Genomic DNA, 17,349 nt, shown 5'->3' with positions numbered 1-17,349 from the left:
AAAGGAAACAACTTTTGACATGGAAACCGTCTATTTGATGCTTAGTTTTTTCGGGCACGTATCTAGTTTTGTGTGTTGTAGTGAGTGACACTGACACTGACATTTAACCAGTTTATTTACACCAAAGTTAGCTAAGTGTCCACTTTGGTCTTAACATTTTCTAGTCCTCCAAGTTTTTTTTTTAACTGAAAAAGGTTAGAAGATTGGTCGCTTAATTAGTAATGTTGTGACATTGATTATGAGACTTTCTCCGGTTAATGAAATTGAACGACGTCGAGTAATTCGAATTCTTCAAGAAATAGTCAAATCAAATCAAATTTGATATATCATCAACAAATTACTATTGTTGACAGTTTTCTTCAGTAAACAGTCTCTCATGCTATGGTCTAACGGTCACTTCAAGTTTGTTACTCCTTCAATTATTTCTTTCCTTTTCTAAATCTGATATTAACGAATGACTATTTCAAGCTTCAGTCCAGTCTTTAGCTTATTGGCTGAGCTTTAAACAAAATATATTTGTTTATTTATTTAAATCGAATAAAGTTTTGGTGCTGAAACCGCAAATATTTTTTTCTTTTCAGCTAAAAATGCGAAACCGTTCAAAATAAAATAAATAATTATTAACAAAATGTACAGGAATCCAGTATCGTTCTAATCACTTTGAAAAAAAAAGAACAATATTAAAATACTTTTTAACAAAGCGACATCTAGATGCACAAACTGACTTAAACCTAACAAACATCTAAATGTTGAACATGGATGACATCCATATATAAAATCATCGACATGTCTTTCAATACACTCATTCTGAATATAAATTGGTCAAGTACTTCTCAGTTCTACGTTATAATTTTAGCCCCCAAAAAGTGTTAAGACTAGCTCATAAATAAGTACACCACATCTTCGTTAAGCGTTTTAGCTTAATCTTAATTGCGTTCTGATGAGGACCTTGGTCAAGTCAAGTCGTTTCTCAGTATAGCGTAGTTTTTGTTGTGTCTCTCTTTGGTCAAATCCGTTTAACAGCCAATAACTGTTCTTTAGTTAACTGTGTTGGGTTGGTCCTTTCCGAACCGAGTTAAAGCGAAATCCGCGTTTCAGAAACGTACTTCGAAATCCCAACTCCTCCCCAATCGTCATTTGTCTAATTATGTCATTATAGGAAAATAAATAAAGGTCTTGGAATGTATTTTTCCCTTTTTCTAATGGTTGTGTTTCTTTCGAGAATAGCATAAAAGTATAAAACTGAGTCGGATATATGTCATCCTGACTAGAGTAAGACCAAAAAAAAAAAACTAAATTAAATTAATATACAATTAATAAAACTGACGAACAAAAAACAAAAAGGAACGTTAAGGAAAATACAAAAAAAAAAACAAAAAAACACTGCCGAGGAAACCAAAAAAGAAAAAGAAAAAAAACTCTAACAGAGGGTACACGTGTGAGAAAACACATCCACTGATCCACACAAATACACACGTATACACGCATCTGACTACGACACGTTTCACGTCTGGAACGGTCGTATAGTACCACGTATTCAATTAAAAAAAAAATAAACTGACGTCGTACGTTTTCCCCCACATATCTTAACGGCAAAGTTAAACGGTTCATAACCGGCCGGAATAAAAAAAATCACCGTCATCTTCTCCGTTTTTGTTCACCGCAAAATTCTCACTAACTTTCATAATTCTTCATAAAACAACAACACACACACACAATTATTTTTTTTTATTTCTAAGGCATTATTTGATTTTTCTCCGTCAACGATGTTATTGCCATATGAGTTTAGAGTCTCTGTTGTGAACACGGCAGTTACAGCAACGAGAATATTCATCAGCTGTTCTCATACGAAACCTACTGAGAAGAAGAGTCTCCGCCGGAGGAGACGCTAAACAGTACCGCGGCGGCGAAGGAGAAGCCACGACGGAGAATAACGGCGATTTCGGTGACATATCTCCGCTAGATCGTGGCGAAGACATCGGTTTAGGAGGCGATAAAATCGCACGGATCTTGCCTCCGTGTACACGATCGTATACTTCAACGATATTGAGAAGATCTTCGTCTGATCTGATTGAGATTAGCGTCTCGAGATCTCCGTTTGGTAATTGACATTTCAATTCGACGGCGTATCCACAAAACTCCTCCAATTTCACCATCAGCTCTGTAGAAGTCAAATCAACTTGTGAGGTTAGATGGAAACTTGAAATTGGAATTGGGGAAAAAAATTGAAACGGACCTCTGAAAGAGATGGAGTGATGAACGGAGAGTACTCTGGTGAAACCGCCGACGTAACGGAGCTTTCCGTCGATAGAACGAGGGAGGATTCTGCCGCTGTAACTACAGAGGAACTTGAGAGTGTTGTTGTTCTTCGTTTTCTGATTCTCTGATACGGCCACCATTTTTAGAAGCTTCTCTGGATGATTTTATTTTTCAAAATGTTTTCTTCTCTGTTTGTGTGTTTTGGTTTTTCTTAAACCGAGAATTATGGTGGTGGAAGGGAACGTATATATAGGTAGGAAATGACGTCATAGTGGGGACTCAGAGTCACTCGTATATAGGGAAATTGAAAAAAATATTCGATTCATTTGTCGAATAACAAGGGTGTTTTGGACAATTTTATTATTTAACAAATCGAATATTCTTTCTTTCATTGCATTAAGCAAAGAAACCGAGTTGGTGTAATTTTCAAGTAATTTAAATGTGGCTCATATTGATTGGCTATCGTTATTAGTTAATGACTTAATGTTGATTCGTTGTAAGTACAATCTCAACACCAAATCTTACCATGTGATTGTGAATGAATGAATCGTGTGTTTTTTTTTTTGCTTTCCTTAAGTTAGTGGAAGAATTATTTATATGATTGATGGTATATCTAATTCTTATGCATGAATATCGAACAATTTATATTACATGAAGCTTTATTAACTCTGGCTTATAGACTTGGAAGTTGGAACGTAGCCAGCTATTGTCAAATTCTTGAGTTTTGTTGGAAACTGGAACCTGTTTGAAGCTTTTTTAATTATCACTCATACTATATATGTACTTTTCCATGTGTTACTTTTATTTATTTTTGAGTATTTGGTCTAATTAAGATTTATAATAGAATATGATTGTAGCCTCTTTAGATATTGGTAGTGTTGATTGATCATGTGTACATTTGCTAATTTAACTTGTTTTATTTATATCGAAATATCTAATTCTCTATATCATACACTAAATCAGTTAACCAGAGAAGAGAAATAATAAATGCCTGAAACCATATGACCATGAGCATTGGTTGGGACAAATATTTGGTCCCTCAAATATTTTAATCTTATTTTCAGAGTTTCTTAATTTTGGTATGAGCATTGGTGTCCCTCACAATTGGTCCCCTGAAAAAAATAATATTATTTTTTATTTTAAAAATTAATTATGTAAATTAAGAAGTAAAATCATATTAAAGTTTTAATTCAAATAAAACATATAACATTAACATTAAAAATATAAGAAAATTACAAAGTTACAAAAACTTGGAAAAAACATAACATACAATTAAAACATTAAAAACAAAAACATAAACCATACAAACATCATAAGTTAAAACAAACATTTTATTCTCTGCATATAATTTTTGTGATTAATCTTCATTATGTGGAAGATGTCCAAAGTTTGTCCAAATATGCTCAATCAAATCTTTTTTTTAACTGGTCATGAACTTGTTTATCCCGCATATGTGTTCGACGAGTAATCGTACTGCTCATATTTGAACCCAAACTGGCGGCACCGACGGTATATGTTTGATCCACATCTTCTCCGTCCTGAAATTCAGAAACAATGTTTCGCCAACTGTATGTGTCTCGTTCATCCTCGACAATCATATTATGGAGTATTATGCATGCTCTCATAACATTTGCTATTTTGTATTTATCCCATAAACGAGATGGATTTTTAATAACTGCGAATCTAGCTTGCAAGACTCCAAAGGCACGCTCAACATCTTTCCGCACAGCTTCTTGTTTTTTAGAGAAAAGAGAATTTTTCATACCTTGTGGAAGCCGGATCGATTGTATAAATGTGGCCCATTTGGGATAAATACCATCGGTGAGATAGTACGCCAAATTGTACTCCCTTCCGTTTACAAAGTAGTTGACCTCCGGAACATTACCGTTAAGAATGTCATCAAAAACATTTGATCGATCCAGAATATTAAGATCGTTCATAGTACCTGGAGCTCCAAAAAAAGCATGCCATATCCAGAGGTCATACGAAGCTACCGCCTCTAACACGATTGTAGGTTTTCCGGTTGATCATGAGTACATCCCTTTCCAAGCTGTTGGACAATTCTTCCACTCCCAATGCATGCAGTCAATGCTCCCAACCATCCCGGGAAATCCACGTTGTTGATTTTGATAGAGTAGTCTCTCTAGGTCGTCTTGTGTGGGACGTCTTAGGTATTCATCGCCAAACAACAAGATTATTCCGGCGGTAAACTCGTGCAAACATTTCCGAGCCGTTGAACCACCAATTCGTACATACTCGTCTACTGTGTCGGAGGCAGTACCATAGGTCAATTGGCGAATGGCTGCAGTACATTTTTGAATAGGTGACAGACCAGCCCGACCGGTTGCATCCTGGGATTGACGGAAATACTCGACTTCTGTAGAGAGACGTTACACAATACGCATGAACAATGGCCTGTGCATGCGAAACCATCGCCGGAATAAATACTCCGGGTATGTTGGAGTATCACTGAAATAATCATTCCAAAGATTAATGTGGCCTTCTTCCCGGTTTCTCTCTATAAAAATCTGTGGCGTTCGCTCTATTGGTTCTTGAATGATATTAGAATTTTCGAGAAAATTATCAAAATAATCATCAAAGTAACCATCCATATTATCTGCATCGTCTCTTTGGTAGTGGTAATGGTTTGATGATGATGCCATATGAAAAAAAAAATTTAAGGGCTCTTTGTTTTGATGTTGAGAAAAATTGGAGTGTAGAAAAAGATAAGAAGGTTTTGATTTTGTTTCTTTGGTGTTGAATAAGCATATATATAGGAACTCAAGCATTTGTGTTACCCGTGAACTCAAGCTTTGTGCTACCCGTGAACTCAAGCTTTGTGCTTTGTGACTCAGCTGTGTGTCATGCCTTCTTTTACCCGTGAAGGCAGTGTCACTCAATCTTTGTGCTGTGTGTCATGCGTTCTTTTACCCGTGACACAAAAATACAATGTCATTAGAATGTATTCATTCCTAAAATACAACAATAGCAACTTAGTTTTTTTGACATTACACAAACTTTTACCCGTGACACAAACTTTTACCCGTGATGTCTATTACAATTTCATAGACATCACCACCATACATATTAAACATACAACAATAGCAATTACGAATATCAATTCTGTACCATTTCTAAACCTATTTCTACTCTTCCGTAGCTCTAACACTACCTTCTCTAACATGACTATTTTCTGCTCGGTTTCAGTACTGATGTGCGAGTCATAGTCACTTGCGATTGTGAGGCTATCCACCTTCTCAGACAGCACTTGACATTGTTTGTTCATCTCGCCCATCTCCTCCATGACAGCTACATCCCACCACTTGTGAATATGCATCTCTCCATCATCAACATTCGCACATGTGAAGTATCTGCATTAACATAAAAAATCACTTCATAATATGTTGAAATATAGCAAATCAATTCATAATGTATTAAAGTTAAACGACAGACTGACTGAATGTATTATAATAACTCATAGGAACAAGAGTTTCAGATGATTATGAAAGATTGAAAAGATTGTTTGAAAAAGCGAGTAGATGATTGAGAAAGATTGAAAAGAAGCAAGAACACCAAGAACCATATACGAGAGCGAGTAGATGATTGATAAAGATTGAAAGGAAGCAAGAACCTAAGAACGAAGAACCATAAACGAGAGAGAGAAGATGACTGAGAAAGATTGAAAAGAACCAATAACCAAAGAACCAAGAACAATAAACAAGAGCAAGTAGATGGTTGAGAAAGATTGAAAATCTGCTTTGGTGTTTAAAGGGTGAAATGCTATCAAGTAATAAATTAAAATCATAAAGAACTAACCTTCACCTACCTAAGTCTAATCACAATTTATGACAACAAATATCAACTATAATAAATAGAGAAGATGTTTTAGGACAACAGTCCTAGACTTCATCAAGAGTTAAAGTATAGATAGCTTTAGTTAAAGTCTAGACTTCAACAAGAGTTTTAAGAATCGAGTTTGGTTATATAAGAACGTTGACAGTAGCTTTAGTTAAAGTCTAGATAGCTTTAGTTAAAGTCTTAAAGACAATAGTCCTAGACATCAACAAGAGTTTTAAGTGGCGAGTTTGGTTATATATGACAGTAACAACATTGTCCATGTATCTTTAGTGACATAAATATTGATGTCTAGGTAGCTTTAGTTACATCGCATTAGCATTAATAATTTACTTAGAACAGAGATCATCACCAGTAACTTTCGTATAATTATAAACTGACTTCAATCAAATACTATGAACTAGTATATACTACGTAGACAACAACACAAGTCTACCAATTCAGTAAATGAGACAACTACAAACCACAAGTATACAACAAACAACAAGAAATTGACATTTTTTAGCCAAATTGAATCAATTATTTACCTTTTGTCTCTCTGATTGTTGCTACTTGTTCTGTGATTTCTCCTTATGTGAGGCTTTCATGAGATGAAAGCTGAGGAAACTCATAAACAACAAACAAGTAAAATGTTAGACTCGGTTTAACAAGACACAATACGGATACACAACAAAGTAGTAATGAGTTTAATGTGGTTGCCTTACCATGTCGACTCGCTTGCTATCCCTTTCGAAATCCGACCAGAGCAACAAACTTTATCTTTTCAAATCTGCATCCGAAAAAAAAAATTGGAACCAACATTACTTGTGGTCATAAAATCAGAAACTAAAAGCAGAGAAATAATAAATCCAAACCCTTAATCGAACCCCAATAAACTAAATCGAAACCCTAAAAACTAAATCGAATCCCTAAATCGAATCCCTAAATCGTAACCCTAAATCGAAATCAAAAACATATTATGAAACCCTAAATCAAAATTAAAATCAGAAGGAATTTGTACATAAACACAGATACTCAACAATCGAATCATAACTGAGAGACATATCGAGAAAAATCAAATAAACAAATCCCTTAAAACCCAAAAAAGATAATACAATGTGACGAACACACAGACCTCTTTCTATTGCAACCGGCGAGAGCAAATTGACGGCAGATTTCTCTATGCTTCAGGCAGCTTGATCTGAAAAAACATCCTTCGGAATCAAATCGCCGTCCAGAAAGAGAGGATAAAGAAAGAGAGAAGGAGTAAACAAAATGAGTCGAACCGTCGATACATTTGGTCTAACCCTACAAAAAAACATCAGCAAATAAAACGGCGCCACGTGTAACGGAGGACGGACGAATTTACGTCCCTTAATAAGAGACGTTTCTTCGTTATTAACATGATTTTGATTTAAATTTGGCAATTTTAATATGTGGGACGACACATTGGGACGCCAATGCAGTTGGTCTAAGAGTATAATGTTTTGTTTGGGAGAAACAGAGGCGAAGAGATCATTCTATAGATCAAGTCTCGATAGAATGAAATTTTTATTGGTTAAACTTACGCATCCGTTGTTGAGCATTAGAAGATATCATTCTATGGATCAAGTCTCCATCACCGATTCACAATGATCTCCGGTGCTCATCTTATAGTAAAGGTAGTCAAGTATATCTATTCATAGCTAAATTACGGAATCTAAAAGGTGCTGTCAAAATCCAAAAGCCTCAAGAATATAATGCATGCTAATCACAATCCAAAGCTCCAAGTGCTAATCCAACTTCCTAGTCGTGGCGTTGCACATGGTTAAGTCTCCTTGGATACATATTTCTTTTTTTATATTTAGAAAAACAAATTAGTTAATATTCAAATACAATTAGGAGATATTAAACACTGCTTTTTTTTTTCCCCTATATTCTTAAATAAAAATCAAAGTTAATTTGAAAAAGAGCAGTTTTATTATACGGCTATTGTGAAAAATAAAAATTACTTGTAAAACATTTGAGGGCATGTAGGCATTTTTGCAATAAAAGTATCCCTTCAATTTATAAGATGTTTGCAACACAAAGAAGCCAAACAATACTGTTTTTGTATTATTTAATATTTCTATAATTATTTATCTGTTACTGATCTTAACCGAATCAAATTATTCATAACTGCATAAACCCCTCTAACCGAATAGTCTAACCGTCCCCAAAGACCAAGTTAAAGAAAATATTTGATTTTTTAAAGATATTAAAAAAAAGGTATAAAATACAGAGAGAGAGTAACGCTAAAAATCAAATCTCTCTTTTCTTGGCGGAAAAAGAAAAAAGAAAAAAACAAAGAGAAAGCAGAGAGAAAGAAAATGGAAAACGCGGCGAGCTTAGCGACGGGTCCCGACGGACGTAAACGGCGGGTGAGTTACTTCTTCGAGCCAGAGTTCGGGCAACCAAGGGAACCCTACGCGAGCCATATCGCTAACAGCCTCATCTTCAAACACGGCCTCCACCGTCATATGGAAATCTACCGCCCAATCCTCGCCGGCGTTTCCGACTTCTTGCGGTTCCACTCGCGGGACTATATCGATTTCCTCGCCTCCATCACGCCGATGACTCTAAATGATCCTTCCTTCTTCCATAACCTCAGGCGCTCGCGCTTCTTTAGCAATGACGTGTACATGGACAGAGAGATGAACGGTCCCGTCTTCCATGGCCTTTTCGATTACTGCCGTGCCTACGCTGGTTGTTCTTTAACCGCCGCCGCCAAACTGAACCGCCGAGAAACTGATATCGCTATCAATTGGTCCGGAGGGATGCACCGTGCCAAGTTTGATCAGGCTACTGAGTTTTGCTTCGTCAATGACATTGTTCTTGCGATTCTCGAGTTGCTTAAGACTTTCAAGGTAACAACTCTTTCCTTGATCTTGAGGCGTCTAAAATTGGAATCTGCTTCTATGTTAACATTTAGGCGTTGATTCATGAATCTTGATGCATCGTTGTTCAAAATCTTGATGTTTGCTTTTCTGAATTTTGTTGGTGACAGAGAGTTCTGTACATAGATATTGGCTATCGCCGTGGGGATGGAGTGGAAGAAGCATTTTACGATACTGATAGAGTTATGACTGTTTCTTTCCACACTGATTGGGATACTTTCGCGTTTTTCCCAAGATACGGAGGCAGGAGAGAGTTGTACGGAGACAGGAGAGAGTTGTATTCTCTGAATGCACCGTTAAAAGATTGCCTCAAGGATAAAAGTCTTCGCAATTTGTTCAGACCTGTTATCACCAAGGCGATGGAAGTCTATCAGCCAGAAGTTGTTGTTCTTCAGTGTGGTGCTGATTCATTAGCTGATAATTGGCCTGGTAGGTTCAACTTGAAAATCAAGGGTCACGGTGATTGCCTCCAGTTCGTAAGATCTTTTAATGTTCCTCTCATGGTCTTGGGTGGTGGAGGTTCTGAACCTCGCTTTGTTTCCCGCTGCTGGTGCTACGAGGTCTGTTTCTCATCTCTTTGGTAACTTTTATTATGTGTTTTTCATATCAGTTCTTTTGATGGGTTTGTTTTTCTTGGTCCTTTGTTTGTTTGCAGACAGCTGTTGCGGTTGGGGTTGGGGAACAACTTGAGAACGATCTCAAAGTCAACGAGTTTTTTTACAAGCCAAACTTCAAACAAGATTTAAACACACCAAGAGATATTGAGATTCTAAGGTAACCTCAATGTGGTATCCATTCACAACTTTTTTCTTTTTAAAATTATTTGGCATTCCTCGTCCTTGTCTTGTCTAAATTATGGAGCTATAAGACTTAACTTACTTGGTGCACAAAAATAACTTGAGCCTTTGATTACAGGAACGGATTGCTACGGAAACTTTCACAACTAATACACGTACCTAGTGTACAGTTTCAAGACACTCCATCAATGCGTCAAGCCACAGAACCGGTAGAGCTATAGTCATTCATTCATTGCTGTTATATCTCTCTCTCTCTCTTTTCTGAGTTACTTTTGTCTTGTGAGGCTTTTAAGATTCACATCTCATATCTGTAGGCGGAAGTCGACATGGAGAAGAGACAAGTTCTAAGCAATTTGAGGCGATCCAAGCTGTGAATTAGACTCTGACGAGGATTGACATTTTCTCAGATAAGGCCAATGGGGGTAATATGTCATAGGAGAAGGATTCTTCATACTTAGTTTCACCTTTTTTTTTTTTTGTGAGTTGTTTTACATACAATACATGTAGATAACGTAACGAAGAACGATAATTGTATAAATCAAAAATGTGTATAAGCGTGATATAATAGAAAATACAGATTGTTGTCAAAAGTCTCGGAAACATACATTATCAACAATCATCATCATCTAAGCTTTAGTATATTCCTTGATGCTGGTGGAGAAGAAAACAGAGTACGACCTTCATTCTGTAACAAGTTAGGACCAGTATATAAGCTGTGTTGTAGGCTCCATGAGATCAGTTGTAATTGTGTATCCTTGTATATGTGTTTGTTGAGTGAGTGTAAGAATAAATTGATAATGCAACAAAAGTTGACCAAATACGAAAGGCTAATTATAGCAAAATATACAGACAAAAAAAAAAAAGGATTGAGATTGTTTTTTGGAAGTCAAATGATACTTGTTTGATTCCAAGATATTTATGTAAATACTTTATTCAATATATTTTTACCCAAACTATGATGTTGTTGACAAATATGAAAGAACTCTTTATGGTAAGAAATACAGAAAAGTGGTATAAAATATTGAGATTTTTTGGGAAAATAAAATAATAGGATTTATGTTTTCAATTCCAAGATTAATTATTCTATAAATAAGGATTCTTCAAAATCTAAAAAATTGCAGACCACTTTTCTTCAATAAACTTTTACACCAAGATAAGAAGAAGATGATGGGTTTCACAAAAATCTTAGTAACTTCTTTTCTTTTACTTGTATTGGCTGTTTCGATGTCTTCCCAAAATGCTATGGCATCAGGTACTTTTTATACTTTCAATTAGTTAGCTTTAATCATATCTTATATAATATAACACTTGGTATGTTATCTATCTGACACATGTATTATGTTGTTCTTTGATACTAATTAACTAAATTTATTTATGTTTTGGGCCAAATTAACTAGAGACCCATAAAACCAAAAAAACTCTAAACATTTCCTTCTTCTATTTTTCAATCACAACCAGTTGTAAATCCTTCCCATCTAAAACCATCATTTATCAGTTTGTGATTTCATCCTAGGATAAAACTGATTATAGTTTATTTTGAAATTATAATTATGAGTTTCAATCTTAACTATGATTCATGGGCAATAAAGGATTCTAATTATGTAAAAAATGTATTTCTAGATTTCAATCTTATAAATAATTGTGGGATGTTTCTATATTCTCAAAATTCTCTTATAAATTAATAAAATTTTGGTTCAAATTTTAAATTATGGATATTTATTCCTGAGTTTAGTTTTTGGCCATTAATCTTATATAATCTAATGGTAAGATGTTTTATGTAAGTAATTTGATAATTGCTTACTCATTTATTCCTCATTATAGATCTTACCAATTCATTTTCCATAAAATTATATTATTTTTTATATATCTTTCCAAATTTCAATAGATATTTTCGAATAATTTTTTATACTTTTTCACGTTATCATGTTTGTTGTTAGCATTAATACTACATAGAAAACAAATTATGTGAGAATGTTTGACAATTTAATTTATTTATTAGAGTATTTATGTATGCCTTTCCTAATCTCCATGTGCCGGTCCGGCAATTTTAGATGCCCTACGCCAATTTTTTTTTAATAAATAATTTTTATTATTACAAATAAAATCATAAAACTAGTAATAAAAAATTTATTTTAATCAAATAGATCACACTACAGGAAATGTGGGTATGAATAGCGGCCGTTAAACGCTATGAGTTTACAATTATAGCGTTTCCTAAAACGCTCTGAGATCGCCCGTTATAGTAGGTCGGACACTTTTAATAGCGGATTGCCGGTTTGCTATAGTTAACTATACAACGATAGCGTTGTCTTCTGAGCAATTGTTAATATTTATAATAACATGATACAAATGCTATTAAAACTCATTAATTTGATTTTACCTATAGCAAAGATAGCAAATGTTTCGTGTTATTAGTTTGTTTTTAAATTATTCAAAATTTATTTATTAAAATGAATTACGAATTATTTATTTTTTAAATTATTCAAATATTTGTAAAATAAACCAATTAAAATTAATACAAAATATATAAATATATTTAAATGTTCAGAAAACCATAACAAATTTCATTGTTTACAAAAACCACAAACACCTATCAATCTACCACTAACAAGCCTTCACAATCATCCATAACATAAACACTATCATCATCACAAGCTTCATCATCCAAATCATCGACTTCTTGGACAGGCAAAGGTGCAACACCTAAATCCTCTTCTGTTTCCAACTCATGATAGCCTCTTGGTGGTGCTCTCATAACAACATACCAATTTGAATTATCATCTTCCCTAGAATAGAAAACCTGTTTTGCTTGAGAAGGTAGAATGAATGGATCTTTCAAATAGGCTGTTTGGTTCAAATGAAGGTTGACAAGAGTGAAACCATCTTCCTCCTTCACACCATTCCCTGTGTTGGCCCAATTGCATCTAAACAGCGGCACTTTGAACATGTGATAGTCCATAAGTAAAATCTCTTTTATCACTCCATAATATGTAAGCATATCAGCCACTTGCCTCATATCTCGAGCACTTGATCTACACATGCTAAATGCTTCATAAGTTACTCCACTGTTTTGTGTCTTCCGCTTAACCACATCTGTGTGAAACTGTTGCCCATTAACGATAAATCCTTTATGTGCTAAAGCAACATTTCTTGGTCCAAATGCCAACCACCTTATCTCCTTAGAATGACTATTTGTTGAGTCTGAATGAACCTGCCACAGTAAAATTCCAACCTGGATCATCAAGTTGAAGTACTGAAATGATAATCACGAAGACCAGTCATCAAGATACAACCTAAGCTAACCCGTCACTATGCAAAACGTGATCATGAAACTAACAATCTGTGGCAAGAAAACTAGTCATCCAGCTACAAGATAAGCTAACCATTCATCAAGATACAAGATAAGCTAACAATCTGGTCCAAGAAGACCAGCCATCAAACTACAAGATAAGCTAACAAGTCATCAAGCAAAACATTATCATGAACATAACAAGCTAACCAATCAATTTAACAAGCTGTATAACAAATAATCAAGAAGACAAGTTGCATCTGGAAACCTTTATTTTAAGCCATTGTGCAAACTGCTCAGTATGTTTTTTCCATAACAAAGTTTCATTTTTAGCACATCGAGCATCATTAGCTTGTAATTCTTCCAAATGCATCCTGATTTTACATTAAACAACAGTTTTGAGAATGAAATTATAATAATAATTAGTAGATGAAACATAATGGGTTAGCTCTTACTCAATATAAGGATCCAAAGATGCCATGTTCATTAGCACATAGCGATGTGCAGTGTCTCTATCTTTATCTGATAGGGTAACTTCTATACCCTTATGCAGAGGTCGACCTTCAACCATGCTTCTATCAGTCTCAATATCTTCATTGCGATTAACAGTTTCTTGAACTGGTACTGATTCTTTAAGGAACTCTAAACAAAATGCAACACATTCTCCAGCTAAATACCCCTCCGCCATACATGCTTCTGGCCTTGCATGATTCTTAACAAAACCATTAAGTATTTTCATGTACCTATAACTCAGTCAAGAAATGAATATTAGTTGAACATAATTGCAGAAAATACATATATTTAAGCAAATGAGTACATCTAACCTTTCGAAGGGATACATCCAGCGGAAGTGTACTGGTCCTCCCAAACGTGCCTCTTTTGATAGATGAATTGGAAGGTGGAACATAATATAAAAAAGGGATGGAGGGAAAAAGCGCTCCAGTTGACACATTGTTTCCACAAACTCTGTCTCCATTGTCATTAGTTTCTCCGGGTCGATGATGCGTTGACACAACCTGTTGAAGTAACTGCATAATCTATTAATGGCAATCCTAGGACCCTTATGTAACAACCCTCGTAATGCAGCTGGTAACAAGTTCTGTACTAGGACATGATGATCATGCGACTTTAAACTTAGATAACCTTTGGCAGAAAATGGTCTTTTCTTTCTTGGATAACCAATAGGCTGCTGGAGGTAAGTACGTTTTCTTTCCCCTGACCTCTGTATGCAAGTGATTTCTGATTCCAATATCTTCTAAGTCTTTTCTTGCTTTCAAACCATCTTTGGACTTAGCACTTTGCATCAAGATAGACAATATAGCATCTGACACATTTTTTTCTACGTGCATAACATCAATATTATGACGAACAGGCAAATCCTAACACATTAAGGAATAAACTGTTAGGCTAGCTTATTCAAATCCAACAATAAGAGATTATAGTTCAATTACTTTACTTTACCTTCCAGTAATGTAGTTCAAAGAATATTGATCTCTTCTTCCACCGCCATAGATCATTTGATTCTTCACACTCTTCTTCTTGATCCACTTCATCATCTTCCAACTCAGTTCTTTTTCTTTTAATTTCCTTGTGTAGAGGTTTTCCAAAATCATTCCTAAAAGCCTGTAGTGTCTCATATATTTCAGCGCCAGTTTGTATCCTTTTGGCATTCCCTTCCTCAACAGTGTTGTCAAACCAAGCTTTTTTATATCTGTAACGATGGCCAGGCGGTAGTCTCTTTCTATTCCCCATATAGACAAACTTACGGCTAAACTTAAGCCATCTGGAAGGTGTATCTTTTCCACATACATTGCAGGCTTGTTTCCCCTTCACTTTACATCCAGACAATGTTCCTAAGGCTGGATAGTCACTGATACTCCAAAGCAGCATGGCTCTAAGCATGAAATTCTCCTTCGCAAATGAGTCATAGACTTCAATACCCTCAGCCCACAAATCTTTTAAATCGTCTATCAGTGGTGCCAAGTAAACATCTATGTTATTCCCAGGAGCTGTTGGACCAGGGATCAACAAAGTCAACATTATATTTTCAGCCTTCATAGACATAGTCGGAGGCGTGTTATAGTTCACCAACAACACTGGCCATGTGCTGTGATTGGTGTTTTGCATACCGAAAGGGTTCACCCCATCTGTAGAAATTCCAAGTCGAAGATTCCTTGGTTCAGCAGCAAAGTCTGGCCATGTAGCATTCACTTGTGCCCATGATATAGAATCAACGGGGTGTCGCATTGTACCATCTTCAGTGCCATTGGTATAGTGCCACCGCAAATCTTCAGCCATCTTTTTTGATCTAAACATCCTCCTAAATCTGTCATTGATTGGAAAATATCTAAGGACCTTTGCTGGAATCCCAACCTTTATCTCATTACTGTGCTTATCCTTCTCCCATCTTGAAACTTTGCATCTTGGACAGCTATCTAACTTCTCAAACTCCTTCCTATATAGTATGCAATCATTCTTGCAAGCATGAATATTTTCGTATCCGAAACCAAATATCTTCAGAAATTTTTTTATTGCAGCTAAACTCTTCGGAAGTACATTGTCTTCAGGTAGCATGTCCTGAATTAAATCCAACAGCTGATCAAAGTAGTTCTCTGACACACCACTCTTAACCTTGAATCTGTAAAGTCCCATAATTGCTGAAACCTTTGTGTATTTGATACAATCAGAGTACAATGGAGTTTCAGCTTCTCTTAACTTTTTCCTAAACTCAGATTCCTCTGCTGCTTCACCGTCGTTTGCCTCTAATGCTTCATCATCATTCCTCTGATTTGGTTCACCTTCACCCATAGAGAATGCTGTCTTAAACAAGTCAAATGCCTCTGTTTCATGTTGAGGACCACTGTCTTCTGTAGATGCTCTTTTTTCACCATGAATACTCCAACAAGAAGTTTTATACTTCTTATCCATACCCCTTATCACTAGATGCTCAACAATTTTATCTATAGACTGATGGCATACATTGCGGCAATCTCTACATGGGCATAGCATTTCAGACAGATTGCCCAATCTTCTTGCTGATGAATTGGCGAATTTCGTTGCTCCTTCTAAGTACTCGATGCTATTCCTACATCGAAAAGAATTTAGATTTTTTTGAAACGAAAATTGGAAAAGAATTTAGATTTTCATTTGGCAACGAAAAGAATTGAATTTACTGTATACCTTGGCAGCGAAATCCATGTCTTATCCATTTGGTCACGATGGAGATGGATCCGTTCTGAAACGATTTGGTGAACACAAAGGAAGAGTTGGGGAAGTTTTGGTAAACCCTAAAGATGAGTTGTGTTCCGTAAGCTTGCGATCTCAGAGGTTAGTCACCATTGGTTAAGAACAATAACGGCTCATATCAAAGTTAGCTAGACAGATCAACGGTGTAGGTTATGCCAGGATTGCAATCTCGGAGGTTACTGCTTATTGGCTAAGAACAATTAACGGGCTAGATCAAAGTTAGCGAGACATATCAACGGTGTACATTAATCGCGTCTACAATAAGAAAGGACGGCTGAGATCATAGTCGGCGTTATCTAACGATGTAAGATTCATCCTATAATCTGGGAGGTTACTTCTCATTGGTTAAGAGTTGTTTTTTTCATTTTAAATCCAAAATTTATCATATAAAATAAATTATTTTTTAAAAAATATATCAATATAAGTATTTCAATGTTTAGAATATTATTTCTTATAATTATAAATTTTATAATTAAGAACAATTAATATAAGTTAGTATTCCAACACTAAGTCTTAGTTTAGGGTTTAGGGTATAGGTTTAGGGTTAGGGTTTAGGGTTTAGACTTTGGAGTTTAGTGTTTATGTTTTATACTTTAGCATTTAGAAAATTAACTATAATGTTTGAGGTTTAGAGTTTTAATTTTATGTTTTTGAGTATAGAGCACAAAGGAAGCACAACAATACAAATTTTTAGCAAACCGGTTTAGACATAACCGGTTTAATTTAGACATAATTGAAACATGTTTAACTTAGACATAATCGATGTAATTTAAACATAAATAGCACTAGTTTAATTTCAAAATTTCCAGCACTAGTTTAATTAGCAAAACCGGTTTAATTTTGAATTTTCCAGTACTGGTTTAATTAGCAAAACCGGTTTAATTTTGAAATTTCTAGCACTGGTTTAATTAGCCAAACCGGTTTAATTTTGAAATTTCTAGCACTGGTTTAATTAGCCAAACCGGTTTAATTTTTGAAATTTCCAGTACTGGTTTAATTAGCCAAACCG

At 35.2% G+C, this 17,349-nt stretch overlaps 4 protein-coding genes, 1 long non-coding RNA gene and 1 pseudogene across 7 annotated transcripts; 1 reads left to right on the top strand and 5 right to left on the bottom strand.

Annotated features, from left to right (window-relative positions):
- Positions 1–1,650: 1,650 nt before the first annotated feature.
- On the bottom strand, positions 1,651–2,522 carry LOC104711318 (RAF-like serine/threonine-protein kinase 24). Its single transcript, XM_010428010.3, has 2 exons — positions 2,237–2,522; positions 1,651–2,161 (listed from the first exon to the last, which is right to left on the bottom strand). Exons 1-2 carry the CDS (start codon positions 2,397–2,399, stop codon positions 1,770–1,772), a joined length of 555 nt encoding a protein of 184 aa, XP_010426312.1. The 5' UTR covers positions 2,400–2,522; the 3' UTR covers positions 1,651–1,769.
- A 926-nt stretch (positions 2,523–3,448) lies between these two features.
- On the bottom strand, positions 3,449–5,012 carry LOC147938705 (uncharacterized; annotated as a pseudogene). The gene is made up of 2 exons (XR_015566987.1): positions 4,025–5,012; positions 3,449–3,797 (listed from the first exon to the last, which is right to left on the bottom strand). The product of XR_015566987.1 is annotated as an uncharacterized LOC147938705 (transcript).
- A 181-nt stretch (positions 5,013–5,193) lies between these two features.
- On the bottom strand, positions 5,194–7,496 carry LOC104711319 (uncharacterized). Of its 2 annotated transcripts, none has more exons than XR_755254.3 (4): positions 7,229–7,496; positions 6,819–6,883; positions 6,642–6,711; positions 5,194–5,630 (listed from the first exon to the last, which is right to left on the bottom strand). It is a non-coding gene; the product is annotated as an uncharacterized LOC104711319 (long non-coding RNA). The 2 variants fall into 2 exon arrangements; XR_015566988.1 differs by having other exon boundaries at positions 6,642–6,720; positions 7,229–7,380.
- An 885-nt stretch (positions 7,497–8,381) lies between these two features.
- On the top strand, positions 8,382–10,350 carry LOC104715410 (histone deacetylase 7-like). Its single transcript, XM_010432818.3, has 5 exons — positions 8,382–8,978; positions 9,119–9,568; positions 9,664–9,782; positions 9,924–10,014; positions 10,120–10,350. The coding sequence occupies exons 1-5, from the start codon at positions 8,442–8,444 to the stop codon at positions 10,177–10,179; spliced, it is 1,257 nt and encodes a 418-aa protein (XP_010431120.1). The 5' UTR covers positions 8,382–8,441; the 3' UTR covers positions 10,180–10,350.
- Positions 10,351–12,362: 2,012 nt separating this feature from the next.
- Positions 12,363–13,468, bottom strand: LOC104715409 (uncharacterized). The gene is made up of 2 exons (XM_087464152.1): positions 13,363–13,468; positions 12,363–13,016 (listed from the first exon to the last, which is right to left on the bottom strand). Exons 1-2 carry the CDS (start codon positions 13,465–13,467, stop codon positions 12,399–12,401), a joined length of 723 nt encoding a protein of 240 aa, XP_087320278.1. The 5' UTR covers position 13,468; the 3' UTR covers positions 12,363–12,398.
- Positions 13,469–13,545: 77 nt separating this feature from the next.
- On the bottom strand, positions 13,546–16,303 carry LOC104708014 (uncharacterized). Its single transcript, XM_087465731.1, is given in 5 exon segments — positions 13,546–13,837; positions 13,919–14,110; positions 14,238–14,418; positions 14,522–16,179; positions 16,275–16,303. Coding segments are annotated over 5 exon segments (2,352 nt in total).
- Between the last annotated feature and the right edge of the window lie 1,046 nt (positions 16,304–17,349).

Source organism: Camelina sativa, chromosome 9 (assembly GCF_030686135.1).
Source record: "Camelina sativa cultivar CO46 ecotype springtype chromosome 9, ASM3068613v1".
In the NCBI taxonomy this organism is placed as follows: domain Eukaryota; kingdom Viridiplantae; phylum Streptophyta; class Magnoliopsida; order Brassicales; family Brassicaceae; genus Camelina; species Camelina sativa.
The sequence above is the reverse complement of the archived record's forward strand: the minus strand, read 5'-3'. Positions and strand labels throughout refer to the sequence as shown.

What these genes read in the sequence shown, in the direction of transcription:
- LOC104715409 (XM_087464152.1), bottom strand. Translation starts at nt 13,467, where the DNA reads ATGCATTTGGAAGAATTACAAGCTAATGATGCTCGATGTGCTAAAAAT. An exon ending in CACAATGGCTTAAAATAAAG is followed by an intron (nt 13,017 to 13,362) that starts GTTTCCAGATGC and finishes TTACTGTGGCAG; the next exon opens with GTTCATTCAGACTCAACAAA.
- LOC104715410 (XM_010432818.3), top strand. Translation starts at nt 8,442, where the DNA reads ATGGAAAACGCGGCGAGCTTAGCGACGGGTCCCGACGGACGTAAACGG. An exon ending in AGTTGCTTAAGACTTTCAAG is followed by an intron (nt 8,979 to 9,118) that starts GTAACAACTCTT and finishes TGTTGGTGACAG; the next exon opens with AGAGTTCTGTACATAGATAT. An exon ending in TGCGTCAAGCCACAGAACCG is followed by an intron (nt 10,015 to 10,119) that starts GTAGAGCTATAG and finishes TCATATCTGTAG; the next exon opens with GCGGAAGTCGACATGGAGAA.
- LOC104711318 (XM_010428010.3), bottom strand. Translation starts at nt 2,399, where the DNA reads ATGGTGGCCGTATCAGAGAATCAGAAAACGAAGAACAACAACACTCTC. An exon ending in TCACTCCATCTCTTTCAGAG is followed by an intron (nt 2,162 to 2,236) that starts GTCCGTTTCAAT and finishes TGACTTCTACAG; the next exon opens with AGCTGATGGTGAAATTGGAG.